Genomic DNA, 23,640 nt, shown 5'->3' on the forward strand with positions numbered 1-23,640 from the left:
AGAGCGAGCACGCCAGGGAGTAGCCTTTTATTGGGGAGCAAGAAATTCAGGGGAGAATTCCATCCAATGAAGGTTGAAGGGGGGGCCGCACTCCAAGGTCAGGGTCAGTGATTGGGCCTCCGGGGTCAGTGGTCAGTTACACCCCGACACGGACAGGTTCTCTCATCAGGAGAGGGCCGGGAAAGCTCCGACACAGCCAGAGCGCCTCAGACCCTAACCGGGAGTCACCCAGTCACATGTGAGAATGGCTTCCGACATATTCCCCCTTTCTTTTCACAAAAATGAGGCGGCGGTTCACTCTCTGGAGTTTCTGCATTCTTGTTCTGAAGACTCGCCATCCTACAATTACAACACAATAAAGAATTAGCAGCAAAGAGAATAATCCAATAATGTACCAGGCCGAGTGTTTGAGAATATTTCCAGGGTTGAATCCATTTAACTCCTTCAATATTTGGTTAGCCAAAGAAGAAGGATCTGAAAAATCAGCTCTATTATTTTGAATGTCTTGGATATGGTGATGAAGTTCCAGAATATCCAAGCTATTATTACTATTTTGCCAAATACCTAACAAATGGTTTTTAACCTTCTCCCAATCCCAGAGAGAAGCATTGTACTTGGCAGCTGTAACACACACATACTTATAATTAGCATGGCATTTAAGCCTTTCTTTAAATTTTAAGGCTGAAAGTTCATTACCTATGTCAATAACAGTTGCCTCTAAGGCATTTAATTTAGTTTCAATCTTTTCATCAATATTTACTTGATTACGCAGAGCCTTGGAAGTATTTTGAGCTAAATTATTAAGAAATTTTGCATGCTGAATATTCTGAGACAATGTCAGAGACGCAGAGACATTTGATGCAATAAAAGAGACTAGCGCCAAAACACCAACAATTATAACTCCAATAGCACGTTTAGGTCTTGCCAGCTGGGCATGAATTTGCTGTAAGACTTGTAAACCAGCATCAGCATACCATGGCTCTGAAATATTAGCAGGTAATAAAACGAAAGAGGGCTGATGAAGTATCAGCACTCCTTTTCCTCCATTATACCTAGTAATACAATTGGTTAGGTTACATTTATTACAAGTAACAATATATCTGTCATCTATCCATTTAACTTTTACATTTCCAATAATTAAAACATAAGGAGATTGGACACAAGCTCGTAAGCCATAGCAAGATCCCTCTTTACAGTTCTTGCCAATAAATCTTGGTAAGGGTCTGTCTGTAAAATGTAAGAATTCTGAGGCAGCAATTAAACGCCAAATATCTTTTTGAACACCACATTTACTATAAGTCAAAATATTACTAACAAATCCTGCAGGTGTCATAGCAGAATTTCTTCGTAATTGTCTCTTATCAATTTTTGGAGACCAGTCTAAAATATACCCACTATCTTTAGACACCTTATGTTGTACAGGAAAGGGATTTATACAATCCATCCATTTAGGAAAGGTGCCAATCTCAATTATAGAACTATTTGGACAGTGGTGTGTCCGTGGAGGTTTGGCAGAAATGACTGGCTTATTATGGGAAAGTCCCATCTTAATTACTGATCTAGTATTAGGTTTTAAATCTCCATAAATAGAATTATTTGTCAGTCTAGGTCTACCAATCGCTGTCTTTTCTTCGAATGATACTTTCAGACAGCCAGCATGTTTATCGTGGGACCAACACAAGGGTAATTGGGCACTATAGCCAGAATAATTAAATCTAGTCACATGATTGGGAGTAATATGAGTATCTGTAAATCCTCCCATCATGAACGAGTCATTAGTAAATACTGGAATAGATTCTCCAGTCCACACAGCTGGGTGTACCAGGGGTGGATCTGGGAAATATGTCCAGTAAGTGTCTACTTGATCCCCCTTTACCTGACAGCCCAGTAGGGCAATTACTGTTGCTACCATCATCATTGGGGTCCTGTTTTCTCCTAGGTCTCGAAGTATTCGGGAAGCCTGGGTTGTTAGCTTCTTCACGTCTTCCCATGAAATCAGCTTTTTGGCTGGGTCAATCTGGTCTTTCTTCATCCTTTTCCGATATCTCCTCCTTCTGGATGGGGGCTCCTCTGGGTCGATCCTCAGTCGCTTCAATCTGGGTTCTATCTCTTCCATGTCTGATAGCACGTTCAGGCACCCAAATAGGACGAGAAGAATTTTCTGGGAAAATACAAGCATGCCCTCTGCCCCATATAATCACCGGGTCTGGGCCCTTCCACTGACCGGTCTGTAAATCTTTCCACAAAACTCTGCCTAAAGGGCCTGTTACTGAGGGAGACATTTGTCTCTCAGCAGCAATGTGACCTTCTGCGTCACAGTTTAAAAAATTTAAAACAAACAAGGCATGATTAAGGCTATTTTGGGAAGTCATAAGCCTATCCCCCTTTTTAATTTTTGTAATTGAAGTTTAATAGATAAATGAGCTCGTTCCACAATGGCTTGACCTTGGGGGTTATAAGGAATTCCTGTTTTATGATTAATTTTAAACTCTTGACAAAATTGTTGAAAAGAAGAGCTCACATAAGCTGGAGCATTATCTGTTTTAATCTGCATAGGGCATCCTAAAACAGAAAAAGCTGCTAGGCAATGAGAAATTACATTTTGAGAATTTTCCTTAGTACGTGCTATGGCAAAAATAAATCTAGAATAAGTATCCACTATGACATGTACATAACACTGCTTACCAAATTGAGGAATATGAGTTACGTCCATTTGCCAGATTTTATTTGGTTTTAATCCACGGGGATTTACCCCTGATGGCAGAGATGGAGTGTGAATAACACACTTAGGGCACTGGCTTACAATCTGACGAGCTTGTTCTCTAGTAATATTAAATTTTTTACGTAAGCTAGAAGCATTTTGATGATGTAAGGAATGGGAAGCTAGTGCACAGTCATATGAAGACATCTGTTGACAAAAAGCTACGAGTCTGTCAATTTTGTTATTACCTGAAGCTAAAGGTCCTGGAAGATTAGTATGAGCTCGTATATGTCCTATGAAACATGGATATTTCCGCATTAGCACTGCCTTTTGTAAATTATGAAATAATTTAAATAACTCTTGTGATGAAGTATACGCAATAACTGAAATTTTAATATTTTTAGTAACTTTGACTGTATATAAGCTGTCAGAATAAATATTAATAGGCTCATTTGCAAAGTAAGTTAAGGCACAAATCAGAGCTTGAAGCTCTGCTCTTTGGGCAGAAGTATAGGAAGTTTGTATTACCTCTGTGTGAACACGACTATAAAAACCTGCTTTACCAGAAATTGATCCATCAGTGAACACTGATAAGGCTTCATCTATAGGATGGGCACGTACAATCTTTGGAAAAATAAGTGACGTTAATGATGCAAATTGTATAATCTTATCACGAGGATAGTGACTATCTATCTGGCCAGGAAAATCAGCAAAAGCTATTTGCCATGGGCTAGAAGTTTGAAAAAGCCAATTAATCTGTTGAACAGAAAATGGAATAATTATGATATCAGGTTCAGATCCAATTAATTATAAAATCCTAGTTCTACCCTTAATTACTAATTGAGCTATAGAATCATGAAAAGGAATTAATGTTTTTTGAGGGGAGTGGGATAAATAAATCCACTCAATAACTCCTAATTTTTGCCATATGGCTCCTGTTGGTGTATGTTCAGTTGGAAATATTAATAAATACACCATTTCCTTAGGATCAACTCTAGTAAGCTGTGCATTTTTAATTGCATTTTCAACTTTCCTTAAAGCTGTTTTAGCCTCTAAAGTTAGCTGACGTGGAGAGGTTGGAGAGGGATTTCCTTGTAATATCTGAAATAAAGGACTTAACTCAGAAGTAGTTAGTTTTAAGGATGGCCTCAGCCAATTAATATCTCCTAATAGCTTTTGAAAATCATTAAGGGTATGTAACTCCTTAATACTTATCTGAAGATTTTGAGGACGGATTGTACGTCCTTGAATTATCTGACCTAGATATTGAAAAGGAGACACTTTTTGAATTTTTTGAGGAGCTATGCATAAACCCATTGCTGTAAGCGAAGTCTCTAACTGAGTAAAGATTTTTGAAAGTACCTTGGGATTAGCATGAGCCAATAATATATCATCCATAAAATGAATAATATATGCATCAGGAAAGCTACTTCTTATGGGATCTATCGCCTGGTCTACGTATTTTTGGCACAGAGTAGGACTATTACGCATTCCCTGTGGGAGTACTTTCCAGCAATATCTTTTAACAGGTTCCTTAAAATTAATTGTTGGGACAGTGAAAGCAAATCTCTCACAATCTCCAGGATGTAACCTTATAGAGAAAAAACAGTCTTTTAAATCTATTACCATCAAGCTATAATCTAAAGGAATGGCTGTGGGAGAGGGAAGTCATGGCTGTGGGAGAGGGAAGTCCTGGCTGTAAGGATCCCATAGGCTGAATTGCATGATTTATTGCCCTTAAATCCTGTAGCAATCTCCAATTTCCTGACTTTTTTTTTTAATAACAAAAATAGGTGTGTTCCAAGGACTAAGGGTTGGTTCTATATGACCAGCCTGAAGTTGTTCCTCAACTAGCCTGTGAATTATTTTAAGCTTTTCCCCTGAGATGGGCCACTGAGAAATCCATATAGGCTCCTCTGTGAGCCAGGTGATTTTTTCAGCTGTCTTAGGGATCAGGGAAGTACTCAGGGCCCCTAATAAAAATTTTGGCTTGGAGCATTTACTAATCTTTGTCGTGGAGACTGGTTTGTAAACAGGTACTCTTCCTGAAGGGTCTCCTTATCATCTCCAGGAAAATACCTCTGACTAACTTCCTCAACTGATCTCATAGAGTTAGGAGTAACTAATAATAATCTAATTTTAGCTAAAATATCTCTCCCCCATAGATTAGCTGGTAAAGGTTCTGTGCTGTCGCCATTTTGAAATTGGGCTTTTAAGTCACGTGGCTGAGAAGAACTCTGAGCCCCTCTAGGAATCTCTTCCGGATTTTCCTCTCCAGGAAGATCGTTTACCTCCTCTGGAAGACTCTCTAGGACCTCGGATGTATCTCCTTTCTGATATTGCTCTCCATAATCTCCCTGCGGAGTAGCCTGATTTTGCAAGTTTAAATTTACACTTTTAACTTTGGGCCTGGCCCTTAGCGCCTTCGTTTTTAAGCGGCTTCAGGGAAAAGGAATTAACTTAGCCTCAGGCGGATTTTCCATTTGAATAGACTTGATAGCCCGTTGAATGCCTTTTAGCAGGTCTTCAGGGGGCCACGAATTCTGGCCCATATATTCAAAAAGACAAACTTCCAAAGCCGTCCAGGTTCTCTGAATATTATCTATGCCTCCCGGTAATTCATTTGAAAGACAGACCTTTTGTAACTTTCTTCCTAATTTCTCCCAAGTAAGTAAATTTGGAGACTCTTGTTCACAAAACCAAGGACAATATTCACCTACAATCTCTAAGAATTGTAATAACTGAGCTTTCTTTATCTGTTTTCCTTTCTGATTAACTATACTGTCTAAAATAGTCAGATACATTTCCTTATAGGTACAAGTTGAATTTTTTATTTTAATTAATTTAATGTCTCTTTCCTTTAATATCTTAAGGTACTTTCGTGACCCAAATTGTCACCACTTCCTTTCGTGACCCAAATTGTCACCACTTCCTTTATCTTTTACTTTTTTCTTTATCTTTATAGCGCGCGCTCCCACTCAATCTAGCTAATCTAGAATGCCCCCCTCGTGGGCGCCAATTCTACCATGCGGCCAGCGCAATGGTTTCATTAATGAGGTTCTTGGCATAAAAGTTAGCTAGCGAGATCGAAATAAACACACAGACTCAGTTACCTTTTTCTATGACCAGGTCCGAGACGGCTCCCCTCTCTGGTTCCCTCCTCTAACCGCCCGGCAGGGCAGCAAGGATTACTCAGGGCTAGCAGGAGAGAGAGAGCATTCTAAGGCTTCTTCAGTTTCTTTTTTTAGTGTTCTTTAGTTTTCATTGTAGAAGTCTTTCACCTCTTTTGTTAGATTGATTCCCAGTTTGTTTGTTTGTTTGTTTTTAGGCTATTGTGAATAGGATAGTTTTCCTAATTTCTCTTTTGGCTGATTCATCATTGGTGTATAGGAATGTAATTGATTTATGGGTGTTAATTTTATATCCTGTTACTTTGCTCAATTCATTTATGAGGGCTAGAAATTTTTCTTTTTCCTTAGTGCTGGGGATCAAACCCAGGGTCTCCTGTATAGTAGGCAAGTACTACAGCTATACTCCCAGTCCTGGTGTTCTTTTCTTCTTTCTATTTTTCTTTCTTCTTCTCCTCTTCCTTCTTGTTTGGTGGCTCTGGGAATTGAACCTAAGGGCACTATACCACTAAGTTACACCCCTAGTCATTTTATTTATTTATTTATTTATTTATTTTGAGACAGTTTACCTTAGTTGCTGAGGCTGGATTTAAATTGCCTCAGCCTCCCAAGTAGTGAGATTAAAAGTGTGTACTATCATGCCAAGCTGGTATTTGACATAGCTGCAAGCAAGCAGGGGTACAGACACTGAACTGAGCAATTAGTGAAAAAAATGCAATGGGTACATTGGTATTTCCCATGGGACTTTCCAGGTTGACATAGCAGCAAGCAGGGGAAGGGAAGTGGGTCAAAATGACCCTAGTTGAGTACAAGTTAAAGAATGGTTACTAACATCTAGACAATCTCTGGCAGGGTACATTGCCTAAGAAAAATGGGAACCAAAGAGAGAACAATTTTACATTGTATAAAAATTGCCATTTTGTGTTGCCAAACATGCTATGCTAAGCAACTATTGATAGGTACAGAGATGGAGTGTTCCCATGGGAGAAGCTTTTCTTTTTTATTTATTTATTTATTTTAAATTTTATTTTTTAATGTGGTGCTGAAAATCAAACCCAGGCCTTGTGTGTAAGCGCTCTACCTCTGAGCCATAATCCCAGCCCTGGGAGAAGCATTTCTTATATGACATGGAGTCTCAGGGTAAAATGGAGTCTGTTTGGTCATTGCCCATATAGCCTGGCCCATAACACAAAAGAAGAAGCTATTTTTAATATTACAAAATTTGCTTCTATCAATTAAATACAATTTGCTTATATTAATTAAATAAAATTTGCTTATTATGTAGAACCAACCTCTATGCTAGGAAAATTAGTATTGGAGGTGTTGAAGATGGAATTTGTAAGAACAGATTAAAATAATAATTTATGTTTTTTCCAAAATAATTATAGAGAAAAATTATTCCAAATTCTCCCAGCAAGTTTTGATCACCAGTACCAAGCTGAACCATATTGAATTCTGAGGCAAAAGGAAAAATCAGTAATACTGATTCTGTTTTTATTTAAAACTTCGACATTCTGTTTCATAGATTTTTTTAGCATTGATTAAAAATATTGAATTCAAATGTGATTCATGTTGATTACTCATTTTTAAAATACCCCCTTATATTTTGTGCCTGAGACAAACACCTTACCCATTTAATCCTATTGCATTTCAATCCTGTTTATCACTCAAATAATAAAATCATGTTAGAAATAAATGATTAAGATAAACCTCTCTTGAGTAATCTTTTGTCAATATTTTCAGTATATTATTGGGAGAAATTAAAATGACAAAATATTTGAATGAAATACTAAATTTAAAAATTCTGTTAACTCAGCAAGGTACAATTCTTATATTTTATAGATCAAGAAATTGAGACTCAGAGAAATTAGTAATTTGCTTATGATACAAACAACACTTCAACAGTGAAACCCAGACCTATCTTTTATCAGAGCCCCAAATACACTAGATCTTCTCTAAAGGAACTATTGGCATTTGAGTCAAGCTCTGAAAGAAGTGTCTGAATTTGCCAGGAAGAGAAAAAGGAACAGGACATTCTAGGCAGCGAAGGAAATTATGAATTAAGCGTGGAATGGAAGTAATGTTCAGAGGCAGGTTTACATGAAACTAAAATGAAGTTGCACTTATGAAGTGGGGACTCTAATGGGTTTACAACATCACATAATTTTGCAAAATTCGCCCACGTAGGATATTTTAACTCAAATTAGCTGAGGGTTGCTGACCGTTTCCATTCTGGCTTTCCCTTTCCTTGTATTGGTTTGCTTCGGAACAGCTCAGGTGTTTTAGGGATCCAGTTAAGAGGTAGTTGAGGACTAGGAATGTAGCTCAGTGGCAGGGTACTTGCCTAGCATGAGCTAATGCTCTTAGTTCAATCCCCAGTATGGGGGAAACGGTAGTTGAGTTGGAGATTTGCTATTTTGGTCCCTCTGGGACACATTTACATGTTTTACAATCACTTTTGTGGTTATCTAGGCTTCTCAAGGTAAGAACAACTTCTAGGGATACTCGTTATTATGTCAACTTCCCTGGCATTGTGATATGTTATGATTGGTAGTTGGATAGTGGGAATAGCTTGGTAGTAGAGTAGAAACAAAGTGTGAGATTTATGGAGCCAGAAGCTAATCTGTGGAAAATACTTTAAAAAATCACCTGAGTGAAATTGTAAGTGGTGGATTGAGTTTGTGTTAGTGTCTAGTAAAATTAAAAGTTCATTTCTATTAAGAATATACTTGATATGTAGTATATGTGTTTATATGTCTCATATATTTTTCTTTTTTGATAGGAACTATGTAAAATAGAATTTATCAGATTCCTGTTAGAAGGGCAAATACTTTTAGAAATACTTAAAAAAAAGAACATTTTGTAAAGGTAGATACATGGTTTATGTATCTTAATGTATTATAAGATATCTTAGCTTGATATATCTTATTGTGGAAAAGTTTGGTGGTTCACGGGGCAAGGCATATAAAATTGCCACCATCACAATGTACAGGTAGAGAAGAATGCCAGTATCAAAATTTCTGCACAGATTTATCAATAAACCAATGCATATGATATGGGTGATTTGATGACACAATTTTCCAGTTCATCACAAAATTGCAGCAAGTTTAAAAAAGGCATCTGAATCCAGGTGTGGTGGTGCATACTTGTACTCTTAGTGGCTCAGGAGGCTGAAGCAGGAGGATTGAGAGTTCAAAGCCAGCCTTAGCAATTTAGTGAGGACCTAAGCAACTCAACAAGACCCTGTCTCTAAATAAAATATTAAAAATTTTTCATTGTGTATATATACCACATTTTCTTTATCCATTCATCTATTGAGGGGCACCTTGGTTGGTTCCATAGTTTAGCTATTGTGAATTGAGCTGCTATAAACATTGATGTGGCTGCATCACTATAGTATGTTGATTTTAAGTCTCCCAAGGAGAGAGATAGCTGGTCAAATGATGGTTTCATTCCCAATTTTCCAAGGAATCTCCATACTGCTTTCCATATTGGTTGCACCAATTTGTAGTCCCAACAGCAGTGGATGAGTGTACCTTTCCCCCCACATCCTTCACATCAGATTTCCTTCATATCGCCAACACTTATTGTTGTTTGTCTTCATAATAGCTGCCATTCTGACTGGAATGAGATAAAATCTTAAGAGTAGTTTTGATTTGCATTTCTCTAATTGCTAGAGATGATGAACATTTTTTCATATATTTGTTGATTGATTGTATATCATCTTCTGAGAAGTGTCAAATACATCATTTCAACTGCAATTCAAAAAGACATTTTGGAACACTTCAGTAAAAAAATTATAGTCATCTTCTTTGAATTATATGAAGGGGATTTTTTTTGTCATTAAAAATATATTTAGAAAGAACTGATAAAATTAGACTAAAAATTAATGGAATATGAAACAAAAAAAGAAAAGATGAACATTGACATCAGTAGAAATTATTGACATAAAGATGTAAATTTTAACTAAAAATAGATTTCAAATCATACCTAATGCAGGACATTACTAGAAGGGACACATTTCACATAAAAGCAATGAAGAGGCTCTTAGATATTTTGGTAATTCAATCAATGAGAGGATATAATCCTATGAATACATTGAAAAAGGAATGGAATTTCTTCTTGATTTGACATAAAATAGTTACAGTGAAAAAAGTAATATAAAATATGTTATTATGACAAGAACATCAAGGATGGGTAATAATTATCATTGATTTAAAAACTATTTCAGATTAATTGCTGCACACAAATCTTAAAGCCCTGAAGTCTTATAGTACATTTTAAAAACACCTATTTTCACTCCCACATTCAATAGCTATCCTAAAAATTTCCTATTACTAACACATAGCTGACATATTTTCCTAAACTGTCAGTAATGCAAAAAAAAAATTTAATAAACCAAATAATTGCATTATATTTCTACTATTTATAGAAAATGATATTACAAAATCATTGTCAGATGAAGAGGTGATCAAAAAGTGTACAGGCTGGGGGCAGGGGGTGTAGCCCAGTGGCAGAGCACATGCTTAACATGTGTGGAGCCCTAGGTTCTATCCCTAGCACCCCACTCCTCAATAAAATAAATATGTTGGATGAATTCTGAAGAGGCAAAGAAGGAGTAAACTCACTCCTTGACTATATATGAATGAATATATATATGACTATAACTAAAATCTCTAGACAAAATAGATAAAGCAATTATCTGAAAAGTAAACAGAAGTGGATAGATTACGGAGATGAGTGAGAACTAAGCAAATTGGGTGAGATTCCCATTATTTCCCTCATTTTGATCATGGTTTAAAGCCAAAGGTTGGCCCCTGGTATAAGTGGGGCCTCCATACTAGATGGCTACAACTCTGAGAGAAATACTAAGTTTCTGTTTAGAAGGTCAGGAAAAGGGATCCCTGTGGGCCAGTGTAGGGGTAATACTTTGTTTTGTTTTGTTTTTTGGTCTTTTTTTGGCTTATTGAGGGCAGGCTGATAGTGGAGCAGTATGCTCACTGGTGTCTAGAAGAGTTGAGAAAAGGCAACTTAATTGGCTAGGGAGTTTCTGTTTTTAAACCCTCTTTTTTTTTCCCCTCTGCCTTTTTGTTTTTTCCACCTGCAGGTGGTACCAATTGTGGGAACTGCAACTTGGGCAGCTAGGAGTTGAAAAGATATCTAACTTTTCTGGCCAGAAAATTAATTTCTGTTGACTAGAGAGTGTGGGAGGAAATCTTAGAAGGTATTCTATTGATAAACAGCATAATGCCAGGTCTACCTGAGTTGCTTATGTTTGAAACAAGCCCCAAACTGCATAAAAAGTCTTTGAGAAATGAATTAGAAAGCTCTAAGCTCAGACAAACAGTACATGAGTACTCAAGACAAACACAACATCTAGCAAAACAAAACAAAACAAAACAAAACACCCTGAACTCATTGGACTATCCCCTAGAGGAGGAAAAATGAAACTTATTTTCTGAACTTAAATAGGTTGATGCATGCTAATCAAATTGTGAGGTTTGGAGAAAGAATTCAACCATACAGTCAATATGAGTTCATAGTCCTTGAGAATGTCAACTTCACCCAAAACTTCTGACATCAATTTCAAGTTCAGGAAATTCCCCAAACTAGACTCAGTTTTGGTAAGTCACAAGAAGGACTCACAGAACCCATACTGAAGGCTGTAATGCTCATGGTTATGAGCATATAGGGAAAGAATATAAATTATTACCAGTCAAACATAAAGATGTATAAGGCAGAGTCTGGGAGGGTTCCAAACATGAAGCTTCCATTGTTCTCAGGTTGTATTATCTTTCTTGCATCAATGTGTGACAATATGCACGAAGTGTTACAAAACTGGGAAGCTCCCTGGAGCTTTTGTGTCTAGAGGTGTCTTTTTTTTTTTGGGGGGGGGAGTGCTTTATTATGTAGGCATGGTTGATTGACTGTCTACATGATTGAACTCCATCTCCAGCCCTCCCCTTCCCTAGAGGTTGGGCTAATATTACTTGGAAAGTGGTGGGCTCACTATGATTCACTCATTAGCATAAATTATTCTTATATCCCCAGCACTGATAGTGGGTGGGGACACAAAAAGGCCAATAAATAAATTAAAACAGAATACTTTAAAAAAATTCAAATAACTTAAGTGAGGCAGTAAAATGGTGAATAGGTAAACACAAAAAGGAAGGACAAACATAAAATAATAAAATGGTAAACTTAAATCCAACATGCAAATCACAATCTCAAATGGAAATGGTATAAACCAGGGGTTATTACACTTTTTTCTATAAAGGATTAAATAATAAATATCATAGATTTTGCAGGCAACATAAGTATTTGCCCTCTTCTTCTTCCTCATCCTTCTTTAAAAATTTAAAGCCACTCAGCTCATAGTGCATACATGAAGATACCATAAGATGAATTTTGTCAACCCTCTTCAACGGATCAGTTAATAGGTAGACATTGTATAGTATATCACCTCAGACTTATTAGGATGGCTATTCTTATTGTTAAAAAAATAACCACCACCACCACCAAAAGATAATGAGTACTGGTGAGGTTGCAGGGGAATTGGAAACATACATTGTTGGTAGAAAAGTAAAGTGGTGCAACTGATATGGAAAGCAGTTTGGAGATGTCTGAAAAAATTAAAATAGAACTATTATATATTTCCAGCAATCCCACTTCTGTGTGTATACTCAAAATAATTGAAATTAGGATCATAAAAAAGTGGTATCTGAATTCATATGTTTATTGTAGTCTTGTTTTCCCAACAGCCAAGCTATGCAAACAATCCCAAATGTCTATTGACAAATGAATGGGTAAACTAAAAAATACACACACACACACACACACACACACACGAAAACCTAAAGAGAGGAGGAAATTCTATAATTTTTGACAACATAGATAGACTTAGAATATATTAGGTCAAGATAAATAAGTCACAGAAAGAAAACTACTACCTGATTCCACTCAGATACCTAAAATAGTCAAATTTATAAGAATGGTAGTTGACTAGAGATGGAGGCTGAGAAATAATGAGTTGATGAAGCTACAGTTACATAAGATGTATAAAGTCTAGAGATTTGCTGTACAATATAGAGCCAATAATTAATGATATGGTATTATGCCCTTAAAATCTTAAGAGAGTACATATGTGGAAGCTAGACCAAAATAAGGGGAAAAGGGTGGGAACCCCATGAAAATAGAAGACAGAGCAATAGAGAAGAGAAGGGAGTTGAGAGGGAGGGGTGAGGGATGGGAAAAGAGAGGAACTGTGGAATGAAATTGATCAAAATATGCTATATACATACATGATTATACTACAGTGAATTTCACCCTAAGTACATCCATAAAGTGTTAATTAAAAATATATATAAGTAAATAGAAGAAAAAACCAATTGAGTAGAGAGGAGGGAACAGGAGGAGGGAGAAGGCAAGGGAAAGGGAAAATGCTAGGGACTTAAGTGGAGTAAATTATGTTCCATGCTTGTGATTATGTCAAAATGAACCCCAATATTATGTATAGCTATAATGTACAAATAAATTTAAGAGAGTAGATTGGAAGTTTTCTACAATATAGGTAGGTATAAAGAAAACTAATGCTTTTGAACATGTTATCACATAAAATTAAGTTCTTTTCCATAATAGAGCTCAAAATTTTTGTTATTCACAATTCAGCTGCATATAGGTCTGTATGGAATTTAAGTTATAGATACATATGTTATTAATGGAATAATATAGGTTGAACAAGAGATTTGGTGTCTATTATCCGGTAAAATCATTTCTTGAGTTTTATAGGAAATGAATTGTATATGGCACAGGTCTGTAATTCCAAAAATGACTTGGAAGGTTGAAAAGGAAGATCACAAGTTAGAGGTCAGGCTGGACTGTGAGACCCAGTATCAAAATAAAAAAAAAAAAAAATTGTCCGGGGATGTAGCTTAGTGGTAAAATGACCCTGGGTTCAATCTCCAGTACCAGGAGAAGGGACAGGAAGGGGAGGGTGGGGGGAGAAGAAGAAAAGGAGGAGGAGGAGAGGAAGAAGAAGAAAAGGAGAAGGGGATACAGGAGGAGAGGAAGAGAAGGAGAAGGAGGAGGAGTAGGAGAATAAGAAATTAATTGTAAGAATTTCCAGGTGTCTAATTTCAAAGTTTATCAAGCAAATCAATTTTACATTCTGTAATTCATGTATTGGTTCAACAATCTTTTCTCTATTTTTCCCATCAGTCTTTCCTTTTCCATTATTTCTTAGAAATTTGTTCTTTTCTTTTCTCCTTTTTCATTTTTCCTTCAAATTTTTGCAATAAGAATCTTCAAATCTCAAGCATTTTCCAATACATTTTTTTCTCATGGTACTGGGAATGGAACCTAGGAACTTGTACAAGTCAGGCAAGCACATGGCTATATTCTCAGCCCTTTAATTCTATTCTGAGACAGGGTGTCACTAAGTTGCCCAGGCTGGCCTCAAACTTGCAATCCTCCTGCCCCAGCCTCCCAAATCCCTGAGACTATAGAAGTAAGTCACTCTGCCTTCTTCTTATTCTCTCCTTTTATTAACATATCTTTCTTTTTTATTTATTTTTTATTTATTTATTTATTTATTTTAGTTTTAGGTGGACACAGTATCTTCATTTTATTTGTATGTGGTGCTGAGGATCGAACCCAGTGCCTCACGCATGCTAGGCGAGCGCCCTACCACTGAGCCACAACCACAGCCCCAACATATCTTTCTTGTAACCAGTCTATCATTGGTGTCCACTTGGTAAATCACTATGTCTCAGTATTTTTCCTGTTAGCTACTGCCTGCACATGTTTTACTAAGCTAAGGAGGGCAGGAAACCTGTCTTCCATATAATATGCTTTGTAAAACTCCATGCACTCTTGTTAACAACAAATCTCATTTAAATTAGCTAACACTACATCTTTCTTGTTTTATGTAAGCTTTACATACATACTAGACAAAACTCAAGTTTTACCAACCATCTGATTTTCCATGTTTATAATAATTTTTAAAGTAGCAATTCAATGTTACATTTTGGAATTATTGGGCACCAAGCCAAGTATATATTTGGGAAACTTGCCTCACTTACATATATGTATATTTTCTTGGAATGATAGTTTTTTTTTTTTAATTGTAAGAAGGACATTCCTCTTTTTCAGTAACATGGAGTTTTGAAACAGATCTGCATGCCAGAATACCTTGTGTTAATTTAATTTTTCCATTTTTTAAATTGATACATTATAACTATACAAAATAATAGAATTTGTTACATATTCATATGTGCAAACAATATATCAATATAATTTGGTCAATATTCCCCAGTACTTCCCTTTTGTTATTATTTTAAATTATACCTTTCAGACATAATGGTCTCTGGAATTATGCACTATTTATGATAACAGAAATTTTTAATGTTAGACTTTACATATGTCAAAATAAAAATGCCCTGAATATTTTCAGAGTTATTTCTCTAAAGTCTAGTCTTTCATTTTTTTGCTTTCTAAATATTGGAAAATGGGAAACACATTTACCACATATTTATTTCATAAAGTGTGATGGATGAGTCCAAATCTAAAGTGAGCAAACAGACTGAGGAGCTACACTGTTGGTTCTGCTGCACAGGATGTTCGCAATGTTATTTTCCTGATATCATTCCTGATGAGCTACCAAGCAGTAATTGAACCCAGGAGTACTCTACCATCAAGCTACATCTCCATCCCTTTTTAATATATATATTTTTTGAAACAGGGTCTTGCTAAGTGCCCAGGTTGACTTCAAACTTGTGGTCCTCCTGCCTCAGCCTCCTAAGTCACTGGGATTATAGGCATGAGACAGCAAATTAGTGTATTACTGACTAGCCTATTCTGGGGGATATCTTTAGAACTCTATCTATGATAAATCATGAGACGTATATAGTGAAAATGAGAAAAATTTTGGAGAACATATAAGGACACTTGAACAAATGTAGACATATCATATTTCAGAAAAGTAAGGTTCATGCGGAATGATATTAATCTTCCTGAAATTAACATACAAGAAGAAAATTTAATAAAAATACAAATGGGTTTTTTGGGAGGAGGTTCTTGAAAATTGATTCCAAAGGCAAGAAAAATAAATGGGTAAGAATAATGACAACTGACCAGAAAAAAGAAAGCACATTTCAAAAGCTAGTTTATGATATTAACTAGCATAATTAAACTTTATTGTTTAAGGCAGAATAATTAGGTAGTAATACTATAAAGAAAAGTAAGCAAGCAAATATGATAATCATGATAGTGGCTATCTCTAGAAATTTGAGGGTTGTAAGGGAGGAGGCACACTGGAGTTTTGGCGTGTTGATAATGTTCTACTTATTGACTCAGTTGGGTTATTATAGTGTCCAATAGTACACTTCTGTCTTATGAACTTTTCTGTTTGTCAACACAAAAAATAATTCTAATCTTCTTTCTTCATACTTCTCATTCTTCCCCTAGTCAGATGAATCTACAATGCCTCACACAGACATACAGTCATTACAAGACTATGAAGATCAACTGAAGGGGTCCAGAGTAAGTCACTCTGGCATAAAATATTGTGTTGACAGTGTTTGAGTTCCTGAAATCCCTTATCTGCCTAAAAGCAAAGCCTCCTAAAAGAACTCAATTGTCATAAATCCCCTCCTGGAAGCAGCTCTAATATTCTCAGAGAGAAATTGGTATCATGCCCAGACATTGTTACAAAACTATCATATCTTCCATCTTTTCTCCTAATGGCCCATTTATCATTCCAAAAAGCCATTTGTTTTTCCATATGTGCCCTTTCTCTTCCTCCCCTCTTTTGAAGAAGTTATTTTCCTAGAAGTGCCTCCTCTGCCTGTCTCCATTCCTTATTAAAGTGGTGCACAAGCCCAAATTCTAATTACCTCTTTTGTGTCACATTTCTTTGTGAATTCCTATGTGTGTACATACCTAATTAGGTTTGTTTTGCTAGTCTTTTGTCAGTTTAATTTTGCAGATCCCTAAAGAAAGAACCTAAGAGAATATAGGAAAAAAAATTCTCCCTGACAGAGCTCAGTCTCTAAAAAGGCGGTTCTTAAGAATAAAAAAGCCTTGTCAAGATGAAACAGCATTTGATCCCATTTCCCTTCCAGCCCTTGCCAGTGAGAAGGGTTGAAAAACACTTGAATTAAGGACAGTGGAAATATAAGGTGTTGGAGCATAATACTGAATAAAATTCTGGAGCAAAGGTGGGAACGATGGGCCCTATTCTAAAGGGGGAACACCCTAATCTCCTATTATGCTAAACCGGGGACACCCTAAACAGGATCCGCCCTGGTCCTTGAGCAAGGTCACCTTTCAGGAGTCCTTCCACTAGACAGCATGGGAGTACCGTGGCAAGGAAATTGTCATACCTACTTGGCTGATGGCTCCCAGCAGAATTTAGGGCCTTGTGTATCCTAGGCAAGTGCTCTAACCACTGATATATACATTCTTAGCCCAAATTCTTATCTGTTGATATAGAGGAGGCATGGTTTAGTGTTACCTTTAACAATGTACATAAACTTTCTACTTTTCAGTTTTCTTATTTGAAAAATGATACTTAAGAGGTGATTGGGAAGATCAAGAAAGCCAATATTTCTCTCTTATCCCTGGACAGGCTAAATTTCTTCTCTCCTGAGAGCAGTTCCTTAGGGAATTTTGCCTCAGGATTAGATTTTTGCATCCAACTAGCTCTTCTCTACCTCCTCATTCTATCCCTCCATTCCCTTTAGACATTAATGGCTCAATTAAAACTAGAGGACAAGAACACTACCAAGTGTAAAAACTATCCTTCACAGTTCTCAGGAGAGGAGACAGTCCTATGGTGAGAGATAACTACAGGGCAGTGCAGGGTTTTAACCTTTGAAATCACAAAACAAAATGGTTAAATTTCCACATCAAAACAGGTGAAATGTCCGTAAGTTATTTTCTGCATTTCTAAAGTGATTGACCTGGTCTAAACACTAAATTTTTGTTCTCTTAATCCTTCCAAATTTAGAGCAACGACTAAAGATCTTAGTGTTGAGGGAAACAACTCCTGTGAATCACCTGGTAGCTTCCAGTATAATTATTACAAACTAGATACACTGTTAAGTTTTTCTTATTAACCCTTTTGTGTTGTCAGAGTTTAAGTGCAGACTATTTAAATATATAGAGTATATTTAAAAATATAAAGTATGCTGTTTGAAAATCATAGAAAATTTATTTTATAATATATATAACTAAATTAGGGAAAAACATGAAAAATGCTTGCACACAGGGTAAAATGTCATAGGGGTGAAACATGGTAATAGCTTTCGCTTAAGATTCCTTCTCCACATTACCATATGCACATCTCTGGATCCTCCCCCTCTCCTCCCCCATTCAAGTATCATTTGTTATCAAGACTTGTCTTTCCCAGTTAGCAGGAAGCACGACACTTTTCATGCATCAATGTTTAAAATCTCAAATATAGTTTTAAGATGAAAAACTCAGCTTTGTTGTTACCCACAGGTTTGAAATTGCCACCTCACACCTGTGAGGTCAGCATCATCAAATAACCCTTTTTGACGACCATGAGTGACAAAAGCCTCAAGCAGTCCTGGGATCTAAGGTGCAATTTCTCCACTTGCTCGTTTGGGAACTGGCTTCTTTAAAGCCGCGCAGGGTTAACTTGCTCTGCTGCCGGTTGGAAGGCAGCTGATCCGGGATTCTTTAGGGCCAGACTTTCCCAGACGCACCCATCTCCACTCCTCTTTGTCCTCCCCATTCTTGTCTTACGCAGATGTCTGGACCACAAATACCACTTTCATGATTTTGTTTCGCCAGCGAGATTCGGCAGAACATGCTATAAAAAAAAAAAAGAGGCAGAGGAAACGTAGAAAATAACTGAATTGGTAAGAGTCATAATAAATGGCAGTACATCCCTAAGAAGTGATGACGAGCAGCCCAGCGGCCGCGGAGGCCACAGGGCGCGGTGTCGCAAGGCCAAACGCCCAGCCCCTCCGCCCCAACCGCCCGCCCCGGCCTCGTCACGTGACGGGGAGCGGCGCGCGGCGGCTGTGGCGCCGATTGGCTGTCGGCTGGAGCGCGGGGTTTGATGGGAAGGAATTGGCCGGGCCCAGTGCTCTGTCAGTGGCGGCTGCCTGCTCCGGAGGCTGTGTGCGCGGTGGCGGCCAAGGCTGGCAGGGGTGGACCCCGAGGCCGGGCTGTGCTCGCTTCACGCAGGTAGAGCCTCAGGATAAGGGCAGTTGGGAGGGCTCCGCAATAGGGAAGCGCGCTGGTAGTTTCCCCGGGAAAAAGCTCAGGATTCTCCGGCTTGCTTTCCCAGGTGTCCCCGCCCCATGCCCAGTGGCCTAAGAGCTCTGCGGCTGTGGCTCTTCTCCCCCTATGGTTCGCACCTACCCAGTGTAGTCGCCTCACCCCCTTTGATTCTCCCAGCACAGTGGCAGGGGTACCCCGGGAGTCCTCGAGACCCGGTTCTGATCAGGGTGGTTTCTCCAGCTCTATTTTCGGAGATCCCAGATAGTGACCGACTTGAGCCGCAGCTTTTGGCCCACCTGTATTGAGAAGAGCCCAAAGCTCCTCAAACTAGCTCATCCTACGCTAAACTATCTACTTTGAGTGTTCTAAACCACCTTTTCTTTCCCTTGAATTGTACAGAGGCCCCACGAGTTGGAAAGATCGGAAGGGATTGAAAACTGTCAGTGTCATGCTGCTTAGCTCGCATGTGGGCGTGGATTATGTGCTACTTAAGAGAAGTGGCTCTACAAACCTTTGTCATTGTTTGAGGGACCGCAGCCGGGTCGAGGGGTGGAGGGGAAGGACGAAGAAGCGTAGGTGTCTTAGGTGTAGTAGAAGGAGAAATCAAATTTAAACCACATCAATGGGTTAAAATCTTCAACGCTGTGTTTGCAAATTGAGGGAGGCGGTGTGTGTGTGTGTGTGTGTGTGTGTGTGTGTGTGTGTATAGGTTTGGTGAACTCAGGGAGAAGGGAGGGAGGCTTGATGAGCTCATGGTGTTCTTACAGTACTAAGTAAGACCTGTGACTCATTGAGTTTTCCATGTTCTGCTTTACTCTATTGACTTCTGGTTTGTGGTGCTTAGAGTCTGTTTTCTCCTTTCTCTGTGGCCTGGGGCTCACCCTTGACAAAACTGACTCTGTTAAAACAGCGGTGTGGTGGATGAGAGTAGGCTTAGTATCAGGCATATATTCAAACTGGCAGGGAACCCTAATCCCTTGTCCTTAGCCGTCCCCATAGTGCCTTCTTAGGAGAACCAAATTGAATTCGAATACATTTTGTTAAACAAGATTGATGCATTGAAAGTTAGAATTTTAAAGTTTTCTGTCATCTATTGAGATCAGTTCAGTAATGCTATTCATCAACTTAAGTGTTTATTATTAATTTAAAGGACTGTAAGGAAAGGGAGAAGTTATATGGCTATCAAGAAGGTATGTTTTCATATATAAATATCTCTAATAGAATTTTTTGGTAGTATTTAGTTCACAATGAAATTTACTTACCATAAAAGCAAACACTTAATAATCATATATTAAAAGTGCTTTCAGAGGTATGCTTCTTTTTATAAATTTTTTTTTGGGGGATGATAAATGTGGTGTTTTGGAATATTTCAGAATTATGTTTTCTGTTAGGACATTTGAAAGTTAGAGTTTTAGAACAAATCACCATTAACCTTTTTTTCTGTGTGTGTGTTTTTTTGGTCTTTTTAAAATTTGTTCTTTTTAGATACACATGACAGTAGAGTGTATTTTGACATATTATACATACAAACCACTAATCTTAAATTGTATGTAAGATGTTATGAAAATGCTTTTGAGAGTGTCTATATAGTTTATATTGAAGTCTGGAACTTGCTTAATCAAACATAAAACTAGATTTTCCTTGAAATTTCCTCCAAAGTTCTTCAAGATTATTTTAATGAAAGTGTTTGTGGAATATTTTGCTTGAGTTTTTCATATTAGATTAATGAGAAACATACAATGTCAGTAAACATACAAATTAATTTTATTTTTCAATTATTAAATAGGTGCTTTTTAAAATAAAAAGTTAGAAGGAAATGTGTTCCATTTCAGTATCACATGTATTTTCTGGTGATAGCAATAATAACTAAAATTTATTATGTACTTACTAAATGTTAGACACTGTGCCAAGTGATAAGTAATTTCATGTAATCTATATATTAATTCTATGAAGTGTTGATATTTTCACCATTTTACAAACTGAGAGTTAAAGAGTTTAAGTAATTTGCCCCAGATCAATTAGCTAGTATATAGGTGAGCTGAATTTTGAGTCTAGATTTATTTTACTGTATTGTTTTACTGTGATTGGAAGTGTACTGAAAATTGAAGAAAAATGTTTTTTAAGATTTTAAATAATGACACCCAAACCTGAGTTCGAATAGCAGTTAATTAAAAACATTCAATTAATGTTGTGGACATTGTTGTTCATTAAAAAAACACATTTAGATGCATCTAGCTTTGTGGTCATGTCAGGTTCTGAATGGAAAGAAACTCTGTACATGTTCATCAAGAGTTCTTGGGGATAAGCCACTTGAGGTTGAGCCATTTGTCCACTTGAGAGCAAGGATATTGATTTATGTTTCAGAAGGAAAAGCTAGGTCTTATTTGGTTTCCATGTATTTTCCAGGTATTTGAAAGAAAGCAGAGACAGATCAGGAAATAGCAATAACCACAGCAGTAAAAACAATTTATACTGAGTTATGACTATGTGCCAGGCACTATTGTAAATAGTTTAGGATATATTATGTTATTTAAACCTTTCACTGTTTAAGAGGATTATTTTTAACTATCCCTCTTTTGCAGATGAGAAAATTGAGTAACAGAGAAGTTAAATAATTTATTTGCCTATTGTTTCATAGTAAAGATGGGCCATTGGAGTTAGAATTAAGATGTGTGGAATGGAGAGAACCAGTAGATGAAAATAGAAGGATGAAATTAGAGCTAGATAAAATATTTAATTATTTAATGTTGATACACCTTTATGTGTGTTAGAAAGTACCACCACATGTACATTCTAGTAAATCAACTTTTTTAACTAATACCAATATTTGATAGAAACATTGCTGGAACAATGAGGGCTGACTGTTTTTTGATTATGATTGTGAAAGCATGGAAATGACATTTAATCACTCACCCTAATGTTGTTTTAATGTTCAAATTTAAAAGCACAATCCCTTGCTTCAGGAATCTTTGGAGCTAAGCCATAGTTTGTTTTATTAACACCAAAACAATTCTCCTTGCAAATAACTGATATCAAAATTGGAATTAATTATTATGCATACACTTCAAATTATAGTCATTTAAAAAGTGATATGCAGTGCAGTGAAAGCTATATTTTCAGACTTTATAGTACCAGTTCTGTTTGTAGCTGGAGCTATGTGACTTTGGTAAGTTATTTAGCTTCTCTTTAGTGCAGATAGATTTGCAGTAAAGCATTCAAATTTAATCAAATAAAGGAATTGGACTGCACGAACAGTGTTCTAACAGGATCTCTTGTGTTTATAAGTTACTTTTCACATCAGTAGTTCTCTTTACCAACCATTTGAGAATGTTAGAGGTGCTCTCATATTTTATATATAAATTAATCTATATAAAGTTGCCTTGGTTTCTGAGTTTGTGTTGTTGGGAATAACTGATGACTTTTTTAAAAATTCAAACTATAATACTATGTCTGACCCTGCTACTTAATGTCTTTAAGATGCTACTGTATTCACTTTTTTCTTGGGCTCTTCATTTATAAATGAAGGGATAGTAACAACTAAATGATAGAATTTATAATAAAGCATATTACATGTGGTTTGTGTATTAAAAATGCTAGAGACAAAATTCCGATGAAGTAATATTGATGTTGTTATTAATTTCAAATATTAAAAATTTGTCTCAGGGTATGATGGCTATAAACTTGAACTGGAGGAATACAATTCTCTTAGAAACCAAAATATGTAGATCAAGTGTATACAAAATACTGTGCTAGATACCATATATAGTTCTAAAATAGTGGGATGATATATACTTTGAAAATATCTAGTTAAGTGGTTTGTCTGAATCTCCATTCTTTTATCTTTCTTAGTGATTATTTTTAACATCTTAAGGTTGTGAGATTTATTTAATGTTTTGACTCAGAAAGTAAAACTTTTCTTTTAAGTTTCTGGATTTTCCATGAGCACATTTTAGAAATTTGAATATTGAGCTAATATTGAAGAATTAATAATAACTTGCATGTTTATTGTGGATTGTAATAGTCATTATAATCTTCAGAGTTTTTCAAGATATATTATAGTTTTTTGTGTTTTTTTTTTTTTTGGTTTACCAGGGATTGAACCCAGGGGTGCTTAGCCACTGAGCCACATACCCAATTCTTTTTTTTATTTTGATACAAGAGTCTTGCTAAATTGCTAAATGGCTGAGGCTGGTTTAGCCTTCCAAACTTTTCTGGGATTTCCAGTATTCACCACCTTGCCCAGCAGATGACAGGTATTTTGTACTTAAAAATCAGTTCATAAATGAGCATATTTTATATTTGGGCTCTTTGTTACTTTTCTGAGAAACTCTTAAGATAGGTATGTCCTAGGCTAGTTCCAATATATAAACAGTGCTGTAATTCTTACTTGATATTGATATTATTTTGTGATTTTTTTTTATGGTTAAGAAGTATATTTTCAGTAATTGTGTGTGTTTGTATGTGTGTGTGTGTGTGTGTGTGTAAATATATTAGTTTCACATATTGGCAAGAATATACCTCTAACCTGGTAACAATTTGTCAGTTAGAAAGTAGATTTAC

General features: G+C 36.6%; 2 protein-coding genes across 2 annotated transcripts in view; one reads left to right on the top strand and one right to left on the bottom strand.

Moving 5' to 3' along the window:
- Positions 1–265: 265 nt before the first annotated feature.
- On the bottom strand, positions 266–2,279 carry LOC143407290 (uncharacterized). Its single transcript, XM_076866448.2, has 2 exons — positions 1,877–2,279; positions 266–339 (listed from the first exon to the last, which is right to left on the bottom strand). Exons 1-2 carry the CDS (start codon positions 2,177–2,179, stop codon positions 295–297), a joined length of 348 nt encoding a protein of 115 aa, XP_076722563.1. The 5' UTR covers positions 2,180–2,279; the 3' UTR covers positions 266–294.
- A 16,676-nt stretch (positions 2,280–18,955) lies between these two features.
- Lnpk (lunapark, ER junction formation factor) overlaps positions 18,956–23,640 on the top strand; it is a 68,279-nt gene continuing 63,594 nt past the window's right edge. Inside the window, exon 1 of the mRNA XM_076865892.2 lies at positions 18,956–19,044. The gene's annotated coding sequence lies outside the window, so the exon portion shown is untranslated. The remainder of the gene's footprint in view (positions 19,045–23,640) is intronic.

The sequence above is a fragment of the Callospermophilus lateralis genome, chromosome 9, assembly GCF_048772815.1.
Source record: "Callospermophilus lateralis isolate mCalLat2 chromosome 9, mCalLat2.hap1, whole genome shotgun sequence".
NCBI lineage: Eukaryota > Metazoa > Chordata > Mammalia > Rodentia > Sciuridae > Callospermophilus > Callospermophilus lateralis.

Bases quoted from the DNA above. Each gene is read 5' to 3' on its own strand.
- LOC143407290 (XM_076866448.2), bottom strand. From the start codon at position 2,179: ATGCTTGTATTTTCCCAGAAAATTCTTCTCGTCCTATTTGGGTGCCTG. The intron at 340-1,876 runs GTAAAGGGGGAT...TTGTAATTGTAG, and splicing joins TTGCCCTACTGGGCTGTCAG to GATGGCGAGTCTTCAGAACA.